The following is an 18,164-nucleotide window of genomic DNA, read 5'->3' on the forward strand; positions in this document are numbered from 1 at the left end:
GACTGGATGATTTAACATTTATAACTAGAGGGTTTAATATTACATACCGACGAAATCCTAACGTAATAGTTTTATGATTTTATCAATTTGTTATTCACTTTTCTTCTAGATTGGTGATTATTTATCTTACACTTGGATTCTAACACAAAATGGTGAGGACTTTCACAAAAAGATGAAGAAAAAAACAGATGAATATGAGAAATCAACAAGGCATTCATAACTTGGAATAATTTCAGTGAAAATAGAATTCTCCCAGTTATGTAGCAAACAATTCACCACAGGTTTAACATAACTTAAATTTCCTGTGAAACTAGCAAGTTATCTATGCATTCATACGGGATAGTAATTTTTTACTGCATGATTAATAATACAAATGTTATTCGTACATTTGTATGGTTAAAATACACATATTATCCATACATTTATATTGTTAATAACACATGTGTTACATGTAGGTTTGCATGGTTAAAAACGTACATGTTACTCGTATATTCGTATTGTTAAGAACACATATGTTACTATAGTGATCTAAACCTCTTCAAACACATAAGGAAAATAAATGACAATTTCAAATTTAAATTTTCTAATGAAAATAGGGAAACTGAAACATGATATTAAGTGGTTTTTTAAAATATATATTTAAAAAGTGGTAGACAACATGATTTTTTCAATTTCAATTTCAATTTTTTTTAATATAGTAAAATCATAATATTAGATAATAAATTATTAATTAGTTGAATGATGATATATTATTAGTGATTTGGAATTAGTTAGGTGTCTACACTTGAATTAATAATGAGTAAGGTGAGAAAGTTGAAGAAACTGATGTGTTTGGTATATTATTGATGAATTAGTTGCCCATATTATTATTGTTACTATCCATTTATTAACATTTAAATTACACTTGAAATTTCTTCTATCAAACTCATTTTGTTGGGTCTAACATTCTTTGGGTTATGATGATAGTAATAAATCTTTTATTTTAAAAGTTAAAAAAGTTGAAAAGTGTGTTAGAACTCTTGATATTCTTAAAATTAAGAATTGTATGGCCAATAATATCAATAAGGTGGTCATTCCACAATAAACCTCAACTTTAACTTTCAAACAATCATATGAATAATAATTTTAAATATTTAAAAAAACTCAAACACAAATCAAGGAAAAGGAAAAAACTTTAAGCGTGATTTCTTTACTTATCTCTTCCAAGCACGAATGTGAAAGCAGAATCATTTAAGAGTCATATGAAATCAATTGCAGGAACAAAACAAATGAAAAAAGTACAAACTTTACACATCAAAGGTATAAGGAGGTATGTTAAAAAAATGCAAACTTCTCATTGAAGCAATATACCAAAAAAATAAACAAAGTTATAAGACAAATAACAAAAAAATTACATTGAGATATGTTGAATTTTTTAGAGATGAAACACTAAATGTGAGGTGGACATATGCAAGTAGTTCAAAACAAAAACACAGATAGTAGAAAAGAGCATACAAGTGATAAAAATATAAACTTTTAGCCAAAGATAATACAAAAGTACATAAAAAAATATCAAATAGTTTAAGAACAAACATTTGCTGCAAAAAACAAAAGTTTGAAATTACCTTTTTGCAAAATGAAAACCAAACACATCTATTGATGAATATTGCAAATGAGTTTTGCAGAGGTGATAAATGCTCAGAGATAATTATATTTACATGTGTATTTGATGGACCAAAAAAAGAGCAAACAAAGAGGAAAAATAGGTTGAGGAAACCAAAGGTAGGTGAAATGAAGAGTTGGAGAAGGAAAAGTTAGTTTAATGATAATAAAAATGTATTTTGGTATTAAAAAAGAATTAAAATGTTGAAAGAATTAAAATGCTGAAAATGAATTTGGGGATAATGAAATGTGTTGTTACAAAGCAAATGAAATTATGTTTAGAAAGTGAATGATGAGATGATGACAGTTGGATGGGATATGTGAGTAAAGAATATTAAAGTTGTGGTTATAGAAAGCAAATAGTTAGATGATGACACATGAATGTAATATGTGAGGAAGGAAAATTAATGGTGCAAGAAGTATATGAAAATAATAGTGTGTGTGTGAGCTCATCATAAGAGTGTGAGGATGTTTTGGAGAGAAAAAAGTAAATGAGAGCATGATGTGTCCAAGATGAAAAAAACAAATGAGAGCATGACATGTATCCAAAAAGAATAATGTTGGGACCTTAGAGCATGACATGTGTCCAAGAGGAAAAAAATAAATGAGAGTATAATATGTGTCTAAGAGGAATAATGTTGAGACCTTTTTTTCTTATATAGTAAATAGATAGAACAGATAGAAGTGAGAAAAACATACTAGCAAATGAAGCAATAACTCCAGCAATACAACATAAACCACATTCCATGCACAAGGCGGCTGCAACTATTGCGGTTGAGAATTCATTGTCTCAGGGATATATGCATGTAATGAGTTTTGAAATGAGTAACTATAAAATCAGGTAACAAATAAGTAAATAAATCAGTCAGAATAACCATTCGGTCAAAATGAATCCAAGTGGTTATTCATTCCCTCTTGTAATTGCACTCTTTAAATGTAATGGACCTAACCAGTCTACCACTCCCGGGCTGAGGGTTAATTACCGATCTATGATCGATGACCGGAAAAAAATAAGTTGAGGGTAACACCGTAGACTCCTGTGATTCAGAGGTCAGAACATATAAACCACTGCTACTTCCAGAACCCCTGGACTTCCTTCTAACAACACAAAGGGGTTTTTTTTCCCTTCTTTTTCAGCTCTTTTAAATTCTCTCATAGAAAAGCATGCTGGCCTCACAAGAAAGAACATCTTCCTCTGAAACATCGTGCACTTGAGAATCTGAAACACAAAACCAGCGCAATGGAGTTTGATTGTCGGAGGCATCTTCCGAGGACTCCACACATCTGTAAACAGTGTAATGGCCACTCCCGGCTTTACCAAAATGCTCCACGACAGAAACAAGTCGATACAAACATGTTTCTTGAGAATCCGGAGAACAAGAAACATTCATCTGCATACAGCACAAAATAATGAAGTTGAAAAGTGTCTAAACTAGCAAGTAAATGAGCTATTAATCCGCCTTCCATGTTAAGATTACTCGAGAAGAATATACATTTTTATTTAATTAATTTTATATCCTACAATAATCATAAAAGGGGTATCATACATTATTTATTTATGCAATAAGAGAGGTAAATGCATGAAGATGAAAATAAATAAAAAAAATTGGACCAACCTTGGCAGTGGGTTGCATTTGCATGTCTAGCTGGATGCTTTCAGAAGAGCCTTCAGAGCAAGGAAACAGGGTGTTATTAAGAAGCGTCTGACCATTTGTAGAGGAAAAAATTCCAGCATCAATAGGATCATCCGAATTGATTTCTTCTGTTGCAGCTCCAAAAGTTCCACTGAATTTCAATGCCGATCTTTCAGATTGCATATTATGATGGTTTGGCAGAGAGCTTCTTCTGTCACATAGTAGATTTAAGGGCAGATTTTGTACATCTACATCCTGTATTTTTACTCCCAGACTAGTTGTCATGAATGGAAAGACATCCAAAATCAACGGAAAAGAAACATGGCCCTGCATGGCAAAAATCTTCTATGTAATTTGATGAATAATATTCATATCCTGGCTATTTTGTATCTGTTGTTTTAATCTCTTGTAAACGTTTTCGGATCTAAAATAATAGTCAAGTTTATGGCCAACCCACTAACAGTATCTAATGAGTATTAGGTTACTGAGAGTGAGGGAGGGAACATTGCAGAAAATTGAAGTATTGAGATATCGAAGAGCCAATCTGCCAGAGATTTGAGTACCTGCAGTTTGATTGAGTCTCCGAATGCATTCATATGAACTCTTTTCAACTGGATGCATAAAATCTGCAAGCAGATAACCAAGCATTTAAAGTATGCCATAGATTGAATCACAAGAGAACATCCTCTTGAGAAAGGTAAGGATGCCAGAACAAATTGTGTATACCAAATTCTCATTTTTAAAAACAGTGAAAGAAAGACACCTACCTAAAGCAATGTTTTCTTTCTCATTCAATTAAAGACTCGGGTGAACAAACGAGGGAGGGACAAGAAATTAATTTTATCATTGATCTTAACAACCTACACGTAGCATCAAGAATCTAGAAGTGCTCTAAGTAATAGGGTATCATTACCACCCTTCACCCAGTAAAGATATTATTGCAAATTACAATTGTATGTACAAGACGTCAAACCAAGAAATATCTTGTAGTCATGAAGCCAAAAAAGCAGCAGAAAATGATTCATGCCAAATAGATACAGGATTGTCATAATCACCAAATAATAGCAAAAATGGATCCAATCTTACATGAGCATAAAGATGTATAGTTGAACAAGGAATGTGTTTTAGTTTCCAACAAAGAGTGCAGGAAGAAGATCAAGCAGGCATACCCTTGGGCACCGAGCAATACGTAGCTGCTTCAGTGTATGTGAAAATCTATTTGACCAAGGTAGCTTTTCAAGATTGGGCATTTTTCGGCAATCACATGATTCATGGTCAGAACATCGTCTAAGTATCTTGAGTTCTACCTGTGTAAAAGGTACACAAATCATATGTTAACAGTTGACAGCGTAAAGAGCAGTCAATTGCATGGGCCAGCAATCAACATTTATCCATCTCTCAGCTCATCAGCTGACATATCTCTAATAAAGTAAAAGATTCATGCAGAGATGACCTCATTTCCTTCCATTAAGGAAAGATATTTGACTGCAGCATTATGCCAACAGTGGCTACAGCGATAGTTCTCAACATGTTCAGCAACAACGAACTGCTTCAGGCAATCCACCAGGGTACAACGAAATCCCTGCAAAACATGACATTACACGGAACTATAGGAGATACGCAGCAGTTCGGTAATCAAAGAAATAACACTACAAGTATGTAGACAACACTCCAAACAAAGAAATAGTGAAATACATTGAAAATACAGAATCATTGACAATAATGTTTAACCTTACAATGTTTGAGCTAGTATTAAGAACTGGAGAAAGGGGCAAACAGTCAAAAAGTTCAAAGTTAATTGAGATCTGCAAAATGAGCAAATAAGTTAAAAAAGAAGTAACAACATACTAGTTAAAAGAAACAAGATCACTAGTACATTAAAAATAAAGATAGAGGACTATTATCTTTAAAAACAAAATAGATATTTACTGAAAACTAAATAGTAATAAACAACTAAATGACTAATTATGCAATCGCCAGCGTGTCATGATAAGAGAGAAGTTATTAACATGGAACCTTCAAACTGAGACTACAGACCTAGACCAGTCACAAGGTACATGATCAGGTCATTAGTAACTTGAATTGTAAGTTTGAAGTAATTATATGAGTTCATTTTAGTCATTTTACTAACCTGCAAGAAGCAATCAGGTTTACTTTTTATATCACCTTTAAATCTCTCCACATGTCAACAATAAAATGCCAGAAATCAAAGTTCCAACAGTGCACAACCAAAATTGAACCTTTTCTTGGTTTGTAAATCCAAATTGTGCCATTTCATGATCCCAATCCAAATATTTCTCTTAATGGTTAAGCTATTTTGAAATCAGTGTGATAGGACTTAATTACATGAGAATCCAACCCAAAAGACTAGTCTATTAGATATGAGAGACTCATGACTTAAGTATCCCATTGAGTTTGCTATGTTACCCAGTGTGAGACTGCTAACATTGTCGCCCTTTTGAGGGTCGACGTCCATGGTGACTTTCACTCTATCGACAGTGACTCAATGATAACCCTTTCTCTTTTGGCGGCTCCACTCACCTATCAGTATTTGGTAATATACTGTAGTCCAGCCTATAGGTGGCCCTCTCTGTGACGCAACTCTCAAAGAAAGACACTAATTGTTATGACTAAAACACATGAAGAGAGTCCAATCTAAAAGACTAATGTATTAGGTGGGAGAGCCTTATGACTTAAGTGCCACATTAAATTTGCTATGTTTCACAACATGGGTCTCCTAACATTGACCCCCTTTAAGGATTGGCGTCCACGGTGGTTTTCACTCTATTGACACTAGCCCGATGGTAGCCATTTCTCTTTTGACGACTCCACTCACCTATCAATATTCAATAATATACCTTAATCCAACCTAGAGGTAGCCTTTTCTGTGACACAAATCTCCACCAGTTGTTAGGACTTATGCGCATTTTAAGAGCCCAAGTGCCCAACTTAAAATACTATTCTATTAGGTAAGAGAGTCTCGTGAGTCATGTATCACATTGAGTTTGCTATGTAACTCAATGTGAGACTCCTAACATCACTCTTTCTCCCTACAACCTTTTGCTTCCAAATGCAATAGTGTCAAATCAAAACTACAAGTCATTAAAAACATCTCTCTGAACCTTAACACTAATAGGAACAGTTATAGAATGATTGAAAACATAATTGTACCTCAGCCACACATGCAGGGTTGTAAAGTCAAATACAGATTTTGTTGAGGGCAATCTAAACTCACAAACAAGGACAATGCAGTGTATGAGCAAGTGATGGAGGGAATGTTCAAAACATTGGTTGTGGAAAGACTCATGTACCTGGGACAAACAACTTTCACAGTTTAAGCTGCTACTAAGAATTCCATCAAAAGGTCCAAGAAAGTGTTGCTTCCATCTTTCCTGTTCACTTTGCCAATCCCTCTGTATTGGAGTAAGAATTCTATTATTAGAAGCAAAGATGCCTGCTAAAGAACCTACATTTGGGGCATAACAACCTCCAAATTCTTCTCTTAGAGAGCATATCAGATGGAGAAATGCTTCAGCAGCATCCTACAAACACAAAAGCTTGGGATTAATGAGATACAGAACAAAAATATCGTTTGGTTGTTAAATCATTAAAGAAACAAAAAACCCACCTGCTGGCTTGTCAGATTGAAGTTAGGAATGTAATGGGACATGGCAAGCATTATCTTTCGTGGAGTCAGCACGACCTTTTCTGCACTAACTGAGCTCAGTTCTGCATAGAACATTAAAACTCTATCAAGAACTTATAACATGGCAATTGACCAGGACGGGCAGTACTTGATAGAAAACTATAGCATAAAAATATCTTGTTCTAGAAAATCAATTTCATAGAAATCCACAGAACATCTAACAATTTACATTTTGTTGAGCAGAAATCCTGAAGGGAACTCCATTCAACAATTCAAACCTAAAATGTTAAGGAAAAAAGTGGGGATAGGGAGAGAGGAAGGAAAGAGGATGTCCTTGCATACAACCAGAACTCAGATATTATTTTTTAATTTTTTCAGATTGAAAACAAAGTGCTAGATGTTCAGGATACATAATATTAAAGCTACATTCAAGATAGGAAGAATAGCGTCCATCCTACTATGTTTACACAACAACAATCAAACATTTTCCCACTTGGTGAGGTCGGTTACATCAATCAAACGACGTCGAAATTTCCTATGACAAAAATGTTCACATCCAAATCCTTCTCCATGGTTTCACACTTTCACCTGTACTTTTTATTGATCTATTCCACCTCTAGGCATTTGATCTAGTCTTCTCATTGGGCATTCTACAAGTCACTCTATACATTCCCAAACCACCTAAGGCGAGATTCTACCATCTTTTGTATAATAGATTTTACCTCAGCTTTATGTCTAATGCATTCATTCCGACTCCTATCTTCTCTAGCATTTCCACTCATCCAAAGCAACAACCCTAATAAGTTTATATATAAGATAACCACAATCGCCGATATAGTTACGCAGTTACCTTCTAACAAAGAAGCTAATGAAACAGCAAGAGGCATAGTTTCAATAATGTCCTCAGTCCCAAATTCAGTAATGACCCCATGAAGAAAACTCTGAAAGCAGAAACAACTGGCCAGAGCCTGCAACAAACTCAAACTCATTACTCAACTACTCATAGAAGAAAGAGAACACATAATCTTTACATTACATATCAAAATTCATTTGCAATTGAATCCGCAAACAAGAAAACATAAAAAAGTACTGATCTTTTGAACTTATACTAAAACCCCATCAACCATAATGTTACTCTTAAACCTTTACCTGCAAAACAACGTTGAGGAAACAATTGTTTTGGAGGTTTTGCAACCCAGGAACAAAGAGGGGTTTCTGGAAATTATTATTATTATCGTTATCTCTGATAAAGGGAGAAGTAAATTGAATTGGTAATCGTATAACCAATTTGCCATCTTTGAATGCTAATATGGCACCAACTAAACCAACAAGACCAGCAAGTGCTACGCGAATTGTGAAGGGTTGAGTCCAATTCATCATATGGTTTTGATACATAGTTGGAAAACCATGGTTGAGACTGCGACTTTGACCACCCAACATGGCTAGCTAAGTTTTAAGTAGTGAAAATGATTGGTGAGGTGAGAAACTATAGAGTTAAGGAAGGTGCGAGTAAATGAAGTTGGGTTTGAGTGGGATCAGTTTCTATTGGGATTTATACTTGCTCCATGCTTGCTTCACGGTAGGTCTTTATATGTTAAAAATATAAGTTTATCATTTTTTCATTGGGAGGTGATCCATTTAAAAGTTTGTGCAATTTAATTTATATCTTAGTCATCAATAATCAATTTTAGAGTGAAATATAATAATTTAAATTAATGAATAGATTTATACTCGTAGAAGATATAGAATAAGTGAGTATCATCTCTTTTTTATTATGGTAGGGTATTTTTCATTTTAAAAATTATTTAATATTATGATAAATAGGTATAAAGTTTACTCAACTTTGGAACCCAGATATAATAGGAATAAAAAATAGACTAATCCTCCGTCCCATAGATTTTGGATAATCCAAACTTATGAGTCTACCCAAAATATGTCATTTATAATTTAAACTAGTAGGAGACTCATGCGTTCGCACGGATAATAATATGTATTGCATGAATTTAATTAAATAGTGATTATATAACTTGTTAAATGAAATGTGATTGAGGAATACCTACTAAAACATGTTTTGTAGTAATCTAGTGCAAATATAAAGATGGTGGTACAATGAAATGGTATTGAACCTGTAATCTTAAAAAATGGAAACAAGTTAGGAAAAGTTGAATGAATTTAGATGGAAAATTACATGATTTATTTTTAACAGGAGAATGTGACTAAAGATTAACTCATAAACCTTGTTTTGTATATATTTGATTGTTGATGTAAAGCTGTTGTACAGTCATATGATATTGAAATATGTTATTTAAAAAAAATAGTTAGAAATAAATATTTCAAACATAATGTAAAATAAGTTGTAGAATACCTATTAAAAAATTTGGAAAACTTCTTTATAAACGACATTTGTCGTTGTCTTCAATGATTTACCATCCTTGTCATGTATCAATATCTTCAATCCCTTTTTGCTCTATACTCTTGAAACAGCTACATACAACTGACCATGACTGAGTACTGGTCTAGGTAAATTCAACCCCACATTCTCTAGTGATTGACCTTGCAATTTGTTGATTGTCATAGCGTATGACACAATTATAGGGAAATGTCTTCTGATAAGCATGAAAGGTCATGGAGATTGGGATGGGGACATTGATAACCTATGAATGTAAGTGATATTTCCAATGTTTTTTTCATACATTATCTTTGTCTTAAGTACATGATTAGCCATCTTTGTAACCACCAACCTTGTACCATTACATAACCCTCCAGACTGATCTAAATTCCTTGAAAGGCCACAAAAAGTACTAAAGAAAACATTTTAAAGGAAAAATAATGACAAAGATGGGAGTAATAATAGCTGCCCATAAGAGTAAACTATTTACAATCTGGAAATTCAAGAAGCAATAATTGAAGACAATACTCAATTTGTTATAGAATTCACACAATCAACAACTACTAAACAAAAAATGTAGTTGTTAAAACAAAGATAATAGTAATATATTGTTAGTAAGCTTGTTTAGAATAAACATGATAATGTTAGTCTTCAAATAATGATCATTTGTTGAATAAGTACTCAAATAATGATCACCCAACAACAATGGATATACTGACACTCAACTTGTTTCAATTAATTAAAACAAACTTGATAGATATAAGATAGTCACAGTATAAAAATGACAAAAAATTATTGAAAATATAACGCAGTAACACTTACCATATTGATAATAAATTATTACTAATGCATTTTTATAATATCAGTGACAATTTCATATAGTTGAGTTAAAACTTCAGAATGAATCATAGAAAGTAAAAACATTAATCAGAATGAATCACAAATTCAGCTTGATCTTATGATTTGGAAGTCCTGTTGTTGAAAGTGAATTTAGAAATTCATGAGTTAATATGTTGAATGTTCCATCGTCATTAGCATCAGACATATCAACTTCATCTGAACTCAAGTATTCTTTTTCATCGCCTGCAAGTATGCATTAGAATAGTTATTAATATAAATCTAATAAATTTAATACATTTAACATAATGTGTATGTTAAATAAAATTGAATATTTTACATGGAATTTTCATCAGAACATATTCATTGATTTGATCAACAATCTTAATTGTTGATGCAAGTATTGCTCTACATTGAAGAAATTGTTCATCCTTATAATGTTCTTGTAAGTTTGGGTAGGTGCTACTGACTATCACATCAATTGGGTTATCATAATCTACAATTAGAAGTTCCTCTGAGATATCAATTTTAGCAGAACCATCATTAGGTTCATATAATTTTCCATTTCCTATCTTTAGTATCCACTCAGAGAATTGCTTGATATCTAATTCATTGTCATAATTTTGTAAACTCATGTTCTTTGTAAGGGTTGAAACTGTACATTGATGCAAAGATAAGAAACATTAATTGTTGCATGCATAATATGTGAACGACAACCTCTTGGAACCACTGGTAATATTTGTCTAAAATCACCTCCAAATACTAAAACCTTTCCTCCAAACAGAATTGAGCCATTTGTTGTTCCTAGGATGTCACAAAGACTTTTATCAAATGCTTCAAAACAAAACTTATGTGTCATTTGAGCTTCATCCCATATAATTATCTTTGTTTGTTTCAATAATTCTACAAGTCCAGTCCCTTGATGAATGTTGCAAACAAAGTTGTCAAAAGTTGGTACTGGAATTTAGAATTTAGGATGTGTTGTCCTACCCCCAGGTAATAGTAAAGAAGCTATACCACTTGAAGCCACAGTCAATACAACATGTTTTTGAGATCTCAATGCATATGTCAGGGTTCGTCACATGTGCGTTTTTCCAGTTCCTCTATAACCATATAGAAAAAACATGCGACTTTGTTGACAGTTAACAGCTTGCATTATAGTCTTGAATATCTTATATTGTTCTTCAGCATTGTATGAAATGAAATTGTGTGTTATCATGTTACTATTACAAATAGATTATTTAGGACTAACATTAAATAAAGAATTTTGTAAGAAAATGGAAGTACATGTTAAATAGTTGAAAAGGGTATGAAAGTTTCTCTTTAATTCATCTTTATAATAATTAAGTTCTTGATATATTAGTCTATTTCTTAATTGACTTGTTATGTACCCATTTGGGTATGACATTGAAGGATAGTCTTTCAAACTCCTTTGAATTCCTTCAAGTAGTTTTTCAATCTCCAATAAAGTTATATTTTGTAGTTGTTCATCCGTAAGCACCAACCCTATAATGTATAAAATGTGTTATATAATATAAGATATTTAAATAAAACAAAGTTTTAATAATACAATGTAATATAATTCTTGAATACCTTGATTATTGAAGATATTTCTAATGGTTGGGTATGGGATGTCAAAGTTGGACAACCATTGATGTTGAATAAACTGTAACTGTCTTTGAAGTTGGCAGAATTTAAATCTATATGTGATAGTGAGGTTCTACTCATTTACACCGGTGTAGAATTATGTTGTTGAGATTGCACCGATGAACGTGTTTGTTGTTTTGACCTTGAATAATTTAAACCCTTGTCCTTCAAAACAAACTTTCTTTTATTTCTTGCTATTGAAGAACATATATTCGGTTTATTTGTATCCATTTGATATCAACAGAAAAAGATACACATTCAGCAAATCACATCATGTTTTATGCACAATGTATAACTTAAATAATTGAACATTAATAAATAGAGAATGAAACTGGTAGCCACCACACAATTTATTGCTATTGTTACAGGTGGAATACATTTCCTTTAACTATAAGTGATGTACTTTGATTTCAATTTTTTAAGTTCAATTTACCAAGCAATAAAATTTGAAAGTCTTATCTATAAAGAAGGGCAGTTTATTTATTGCTGCATATTAGGAGTTGATATCAAACATTATTTTACCACTTAGTAATTATATTATACAAAGTAATACTCAAAAAAAAACTTTGTTATATCCATATAACAGACCATAAAATTGTAATTCATACATATACAGTTCTTTTAAAAAATTGCATAACAATCTCCCACATGTTACAGGATAATTTAAAAATTGGTACAAAAAGAATTTTAAAGGTGATACAAAATGAACAAAGTAGATCGGGGAAGAGATCATAGTAGAACATTCCATAACATATCTGCTTTGATAATCTGACCGATGAATAGATAATAGAATACATATTACTCAGAATGAATCACAAATTATAGTAAACTCAATAATCTAACTCATGTCTAATTGAATACAGAAATAATTTGAATAACAAATGGATAACATCAAATTGTATTCCAAAGTACCAAATTCATAAAAACCATTCTAGAATCTACAAAATATAATTGAAACAACATATGAGAATTATATAGGTTTTTTAACAAATGAAATTGAACATGTCAAAGGAGTAAAAATTGGAAAGTACATCAGTTTTGGAAGAGGAAGAAGAGGACCACAAAATATATATTCAATACATGTTGACAATCTCATATTGAAACAAAAAATTGAATGAAAAACAACAAAAAGTAAGAAATTGCTATTAAGTAGAACAAATATATATTGAAAGACCGCAAAAAGTATTAAAGATAACATTTTTAAGGAAAAAAAATGACAAAGATGGGAGTAATAATAGCTGCCCATAAGAGTAAACTATTTACAATTTGGAAATTCAAGAAGCAATAATTGAAGACAATACTCAATTTGTTATAGAATTCACACAATCAACAACTACTAAACAAAAAATGTAGTTGTTAAAACAAAGATAATAGTAATATATTGTTAGTAAGCTTGTTTAGAATAAACATGATAATGTTAGTCTTCAAATAATGATCATTTGTTGAATAAGTACTCAAATAATGATCACCCAACAACAATGGATATACTGACACTCAACTTGTTTCAATTAATTAAAACAAACTTGATAGATATAAGATAGTCACAGTATAAAAATGACAAAAAATTATTGAAAATATAATGCAGTAACACTTACCATATTGATAATAAATTATTACTAATGCATTTTATAATATCAGTGACAATTTCATATAGTTGAGTTAAAACTTCAGAATGAATCACAGAAAGTAAAAACATTAATCAGAAAGAATCACCAATTATAGTATACTCAATAATGTAACTCATAAACACCAATCCAGAATCTACAAAACATAATTCAGATAACATGTTCTTCCATTAAAATAAGTAACAACAACATATATAACTAAAATTAGATACTCATACAATTTAAAATATATATTAATTCATTGTAAATATACATAGACACGTATTTTGGGAGAGACATTATATAAAAAAACAGAACCATTATTTAATGAAACAGAAACATTACCATATGTGGAGAATGTTGTACACACAGCTCTAAATGAAGTATTGACAAACAACTTGCTTTCTTCAATCATAAATACTAAACACAAATATAGTTGTTAAGAACAGAGTTCAAAGGAAGAAGTTCTAAAAGAGGAATAATTATTTTCAGTAGGAAAACAACAATGGTAGTAAAACAAAGTTATGAAATTATTTTCCCTTCTTTTGTAATCCAAAACGATAATGATTCTAAAGAACATAGAATCTTACCTGAGCACTTTAAGAAGCATGGAGAAGAAATAGCATGGAGAAGAAATAGCATGTTAGAGAAGTTAACGTTTTTTTGAAGACCTAGCTGGATTCACCATTATATTTGCAGTAGGGTTTGAGGTCCTAAGGGAGAATGATAGATGAGTTAAGAAAAGGAAAGAAGGGGAATGACTTTTGCCTTTCTCACTCTTCCTCTACTGAGTTGACATACTTTTTTAAAACTTTTTAATTTTTACTTTTCTTCTAAAAGACTACATACCTATTTTCTTCATCATGATTACAACATTGTGTTTTCCAATGTAATGTTGAAAATAGTATGTCAACTAACCTGCATAATGTAAAAGTAGAAAAAGTTATATAAAATAATTCCAATATGTTAGATTATATAAAATTGCATATTGCATAGGAAAATCAAATCTGTATATCCACAAAGTAATACTGGGAAGATAGTTTGTCATTCAAAGAATGGTGATTGATCTGCAAAAAAAATTGAATAAATATAGAGTTTATAATGTTAAAGATCAATTATTTGTTTAATATCTATAAATTTATGTGATGTTTGTAACCTACCATTGTCAAATACGATTGTACGATTATACATATAGATTATAACATAAGATTTTAATGTTTAAGAGAAATAAACACATTTAATGACTTTTTTTTTTAAATGTTGCATGATTTGAAGTTATATTTGGTTTTACACGTTAATGTTTAATGAAATCACCCCAAAAAAAGAAGAGAAATATGTTATTAATATCTTTGATGCAATAATCTCAAATTGTGAAATGATTAAATTTTATTAACGTTTGAAATTAATGATATAAATTATACATGGAAATAAATGAATAAATAGAAGAAAAAAGTAATTGTATTTGTTCACGACTATATTTTCATTTAAAGGTCATAATATCATCGATATTAAATAATGACCATTAGCATCCATCACGATCCATTTAAAAAAAAGTATATCACATACTCTATGATATATCATGCACCAACCCAAATAATAAAATATCACTATTGTTTTATGTGTTATGGTTAATGAATTTGTATATTAAACAACATAAACAATTAACTTGAATTAATGTGATAAACAAATTATATTACTTTTAAAAGTACTTAGATAGTCATCAAAGGTAAATAAGTAAATTCACAAAACATAAGGGGAGTTAGATGATACTTTTGTGTTATGTACTTATCAGTTACTAATAGCAAAATATATTCACAATAATATATATATGAAAGCAATGTTTCAAACTTAGCCAGTCTCAGTTTGTGGGAACTTAAGGATGAGGTCACAAAATATACATCAAACTATGATGTATCAAAATATAGTTCTCAAAAGGTTATACATAATTTATCACGCTTCTATTAGTCACTTGGTCTTGATATGTTTTGTCACCTTCGAAGATGACAACTGAGTAGATTTAAAGATGGGGCTTTGTGGCAGGTCCAAATCTAAGTCAACCGACATTCTCTTGGTTGGAGTTAGTAATTGAAGGTTGTCTGTATCATGATCAACAGTGATAGATACAGACTAACCATGCCAGTTGAAAAACATGTCAATAAATCACAAGTATAACATGAGTTACATTTGCATCTCAAACATTGTAATCAATTATGGATGCCACTCACATATTCATATTAAGATATGTTATTGAGATGACACTTTCCGTTAAGGTCCTCAGAGGTTGAACCCTGGTTAAAAACAGGTAAAAATTAACTTACATTATGTTAAAATAAGATTTGATTAAAAACTGGATAAAACACAAATATCATTAACTCACAATATGTATGTCCGATGTTCCAAACTGATCAGCAATAGCCTTGATCAAGACCGGACTTTCAGATAGCCTTATCATAGAGGATTGGTGGTAAGATGGTTGGACTTTGACTCTAAATGCCATTATCCTTTCAAGCAATATGTCAAGCATTAGAGGGAATGCATTTGGATCATCATCACCTTCCTTCATATATAAACAGGAAAAATTATAAACTTTTGTAATAGAAAAATGATGTACCAATGTGATTTCAATCTAGATAATGTATAACTGGAAAAGTACGTACTGCGACCATCCATCTTCTAAGCTCGAATGCAGATACTCCAATAATATCAGCACATTGACGATCCCAAAACACAAACCTTCCACTTCCATTCTCATAAATGACTTTAATGACCAATTTGTACCTTAATAAATAATCCATATTAAAAATAAGAAAGGTAATAGAGAAGTATAAATTTTTAAAAGTAATATCTATAATGAAACTGTATTAGCTTGGTGTAGAACTCAAGTTATATGTTCCACATTTGCACGTGAACGAAACGTCCTTCAAATCAGCCTTCTTAGTGCACTTTGAACAACCACCATAATACTCCCTTTGTTTTCCCACAATAAACATTGCAGTTGTTCCAATAGTAACACAAGTTATTTCCTGACATTAACAAAGTTGGGTAAGGACATAACTAATACGAAAATTGTAAACACAACATAAATATACCTCAGTTGATGTTAAGGCTGCAATTTCAGAAAGACTCTTCACCTCAACCTTGTACATGAACCGATCATCATCATATAAATTATAATATTGAGACAGTTGACTATTACCTTGGCTTAATGAGTCACGTGACAAAGTTAAAGTTGCAAAACTATAAAAAAAAAGTAACATAAAACAGAATATGAGTTTGACCAATAAACAAAAATTTAATAAGATAACAAAACAACAAAAAAGATGAAAAATAATAGAATGTGAGACTTGTATACAATGTACCTATCCTTGTATTTCTGATAATCAGGAATTTCATCGTCAATCAATATCTTCGATCCACACTATGAATTTCTAACAGTAGGTGGATACTTACCTAAAAAATCAACTTCAAAGTCAAATTCATAATTCAATAATCAGAATATGCATGTTTATATTTGTAGAAGGATAAAAAATATCTTGTCCTTCCTTAACTCTGGCATGTGTCAGCAAAACAATCATGAGCTCACCAACTGTGAAGTTGTTGTATAGTTAAAAAACTTCATGGAATGAGATTCCTAGAGAGTACATGTGATAACATCACCACTGCTTAAAACAAAGAGTAAAAAACTTGTGAGATAAAGTCATTGAATTAATAATTATAATAAAAGAACAAATTAAAGTTACTACCTAGAATCTCTGAGATTGAAAATAATCTTCTTCAAAGAAGCTTGTGTCTGAGAGAAAACCATTTTATCAACAACACCAATAATGTCTACAAAATTAATAAAAATGAAGTATTAATACAATATAAATAAACTAAAAATTAGATGAATATGAAAAAAAATATTTTACTAAAAAAAATTACCTACTAACAAATCAGCATAAAAGTCCCCAACAAGTATTTCAAAAAACTTTTTAAAAGCATATTCAAACTGAGGAATATTAGCAAACTCTTTTTCTCTTAGAGTTGTACCAGCAGTAAATTGAAATCTGTAGGCATGACTACATGCATTAAATTGAAGATCATTGTGGAACACATTAAAATTATGCATGACATAAATGTTATTTTCAATCAAATGATCATTCCATTGATTGAATTCTTCTTTTTTAATAGAAACTTGGATCTTGTCTCCCTAAAAAAAGATGGTTAGTAATCGAAATAGTGAGATATAAATGTTTTTTTATGTAATATTACCTTGCAGTCCATCAATATCACTTCTAGATGTCCGGGTTTAGGTGAAAGTTGAACATATCAAATTTCTGTAATTCTAACACCTATCTTCCATAGGTGTTTTGAGTCATTTAAATCCCTTAGCTGCTCGAACGGGCGTGATATTGACATTAATACAACAAATAATAACTTGAAAACATTAAGCCACCACCAAAAAAAACATTAAGCGACACAAAAACTAACAACAATAGTTAAGTAAAACAGATTGAAAACATGACTCAAAATTCATGAAAAAATGATAATGTAGTAAGATAAAAATTGTTTAGGTAATTTTTTTTACAGAGGTTAGCTAATAAGTAAGCTACCATATATTATGCATACCTTATTTGTTATTGAAGATATGACTCTCAGCATTAGACTCAACTTTAGACAATGTGCATTAAAACAAAGATGATATAGTAATAATAGCATCCCGAAAAATTCCAGAAGCAATAATTGAAGACATTACTCAATGATTGTCTTCAATTATATTAGCTAAT

The 18,164-nt window shown here is 31.0% G+C and overlaps 1 protein-coding gene and 1 long non-coding RNA gene across 3 annotated transcripts; both read right to left on the reverse strand.

Moving 5' to 3' along the window:
* Positions 260-8,450, reverse strand: LOC109361557 (ubiquitin carboxyl-terminal hydrolase 27). 2 transcript variants are annotated; one of them, XM_019607057.1, is made up of 13 exons: positions 8,071-8,450; positions 7,772-7,889; positions 6,904-7,004; positions 6,587-6,817; positions 5,012-5,080; positions 4,729-4,857; positions 4,445-4,582; positions 3,839-3,901; positions 3,258-3,602; positions 2,769-3,032; positions 2,600-2,686; positions 2,318-2,567; positions 260-310 (listed from the first exon to the last, which is right to left on the reverse strand). In XM_019607057.1, the coding sequence occupies exons 1-10, from the start codon at positions 8,359-8,361 to the stop codon at positions 2,784-2,786; spliced, it is 1,734 nt and encodes a 577-aa protein (XP_019462602.1). In that variant the 5' UTR covers positions 8,362-8,450; the 3' UTR covers positions 260-310; positions 2,318-2,567; positions 2,600-2,686; positions 2,769-2,783. The 2 variants fall into 2 exon arrangements, with proteins under 2 accessions (XP_019462602.1, XP_019462595.1); XM_019607050.1 differs by lacking the exon at positions 260-310 and having other exon boundaries at positions 2,468-2,567; positions 2,600-3,032.
* LOC109343163 lies at positions 15,279-15,949 on the reverse strand. Its single transcript, XR_002107170.1, has 2 exons — positions 15,776-15,949; positions 15,279-15,686 (listed from the first exon to the last, which is right to left on the reverse strand). It is a non-coding gene; the product is annotated as an uncharacterized LOC109343163 (long non-coding RNA).

Source organism: Lupinus angustifolius, chromosome LG01, assembly GCF_001865875.1.
Source record: "Lupinus angustifolius cultivar Tanjil chromosome LG01, LupAngTanjil_v1.0, whole genome shotgun sequence".
NCBI lineage: Eukaryota > Viridiplantae > Streptophyta > Magnoliopsida > Fabales > Fabaceae > Lupinus > Lupinus angustifolius.

Coding starts and splice junctions, on each gene's coding strand:
- LOC109361557 (XM_019607057.1), bottom strand. CDS start 8,361: ATGTTGGGTGGTCAAAGTCGCAGTCTCAACCATGGTTTTCCAACTATG. Junction 6,818..6,903: donor TCAATCTGACAAGCCAGCAG/GTGGGTTTTTTG, acceptor TTGTGTTTGTAG/GATGCTGCTGAAGCATTTCT. Junction 3,902..4,444: donor GTATTGCTCGGTGCCCAAGG/GTATGCCTGCTT, acceptor ATCTGCTTGCAG/ATTTTATGCATCCAGTTGAA.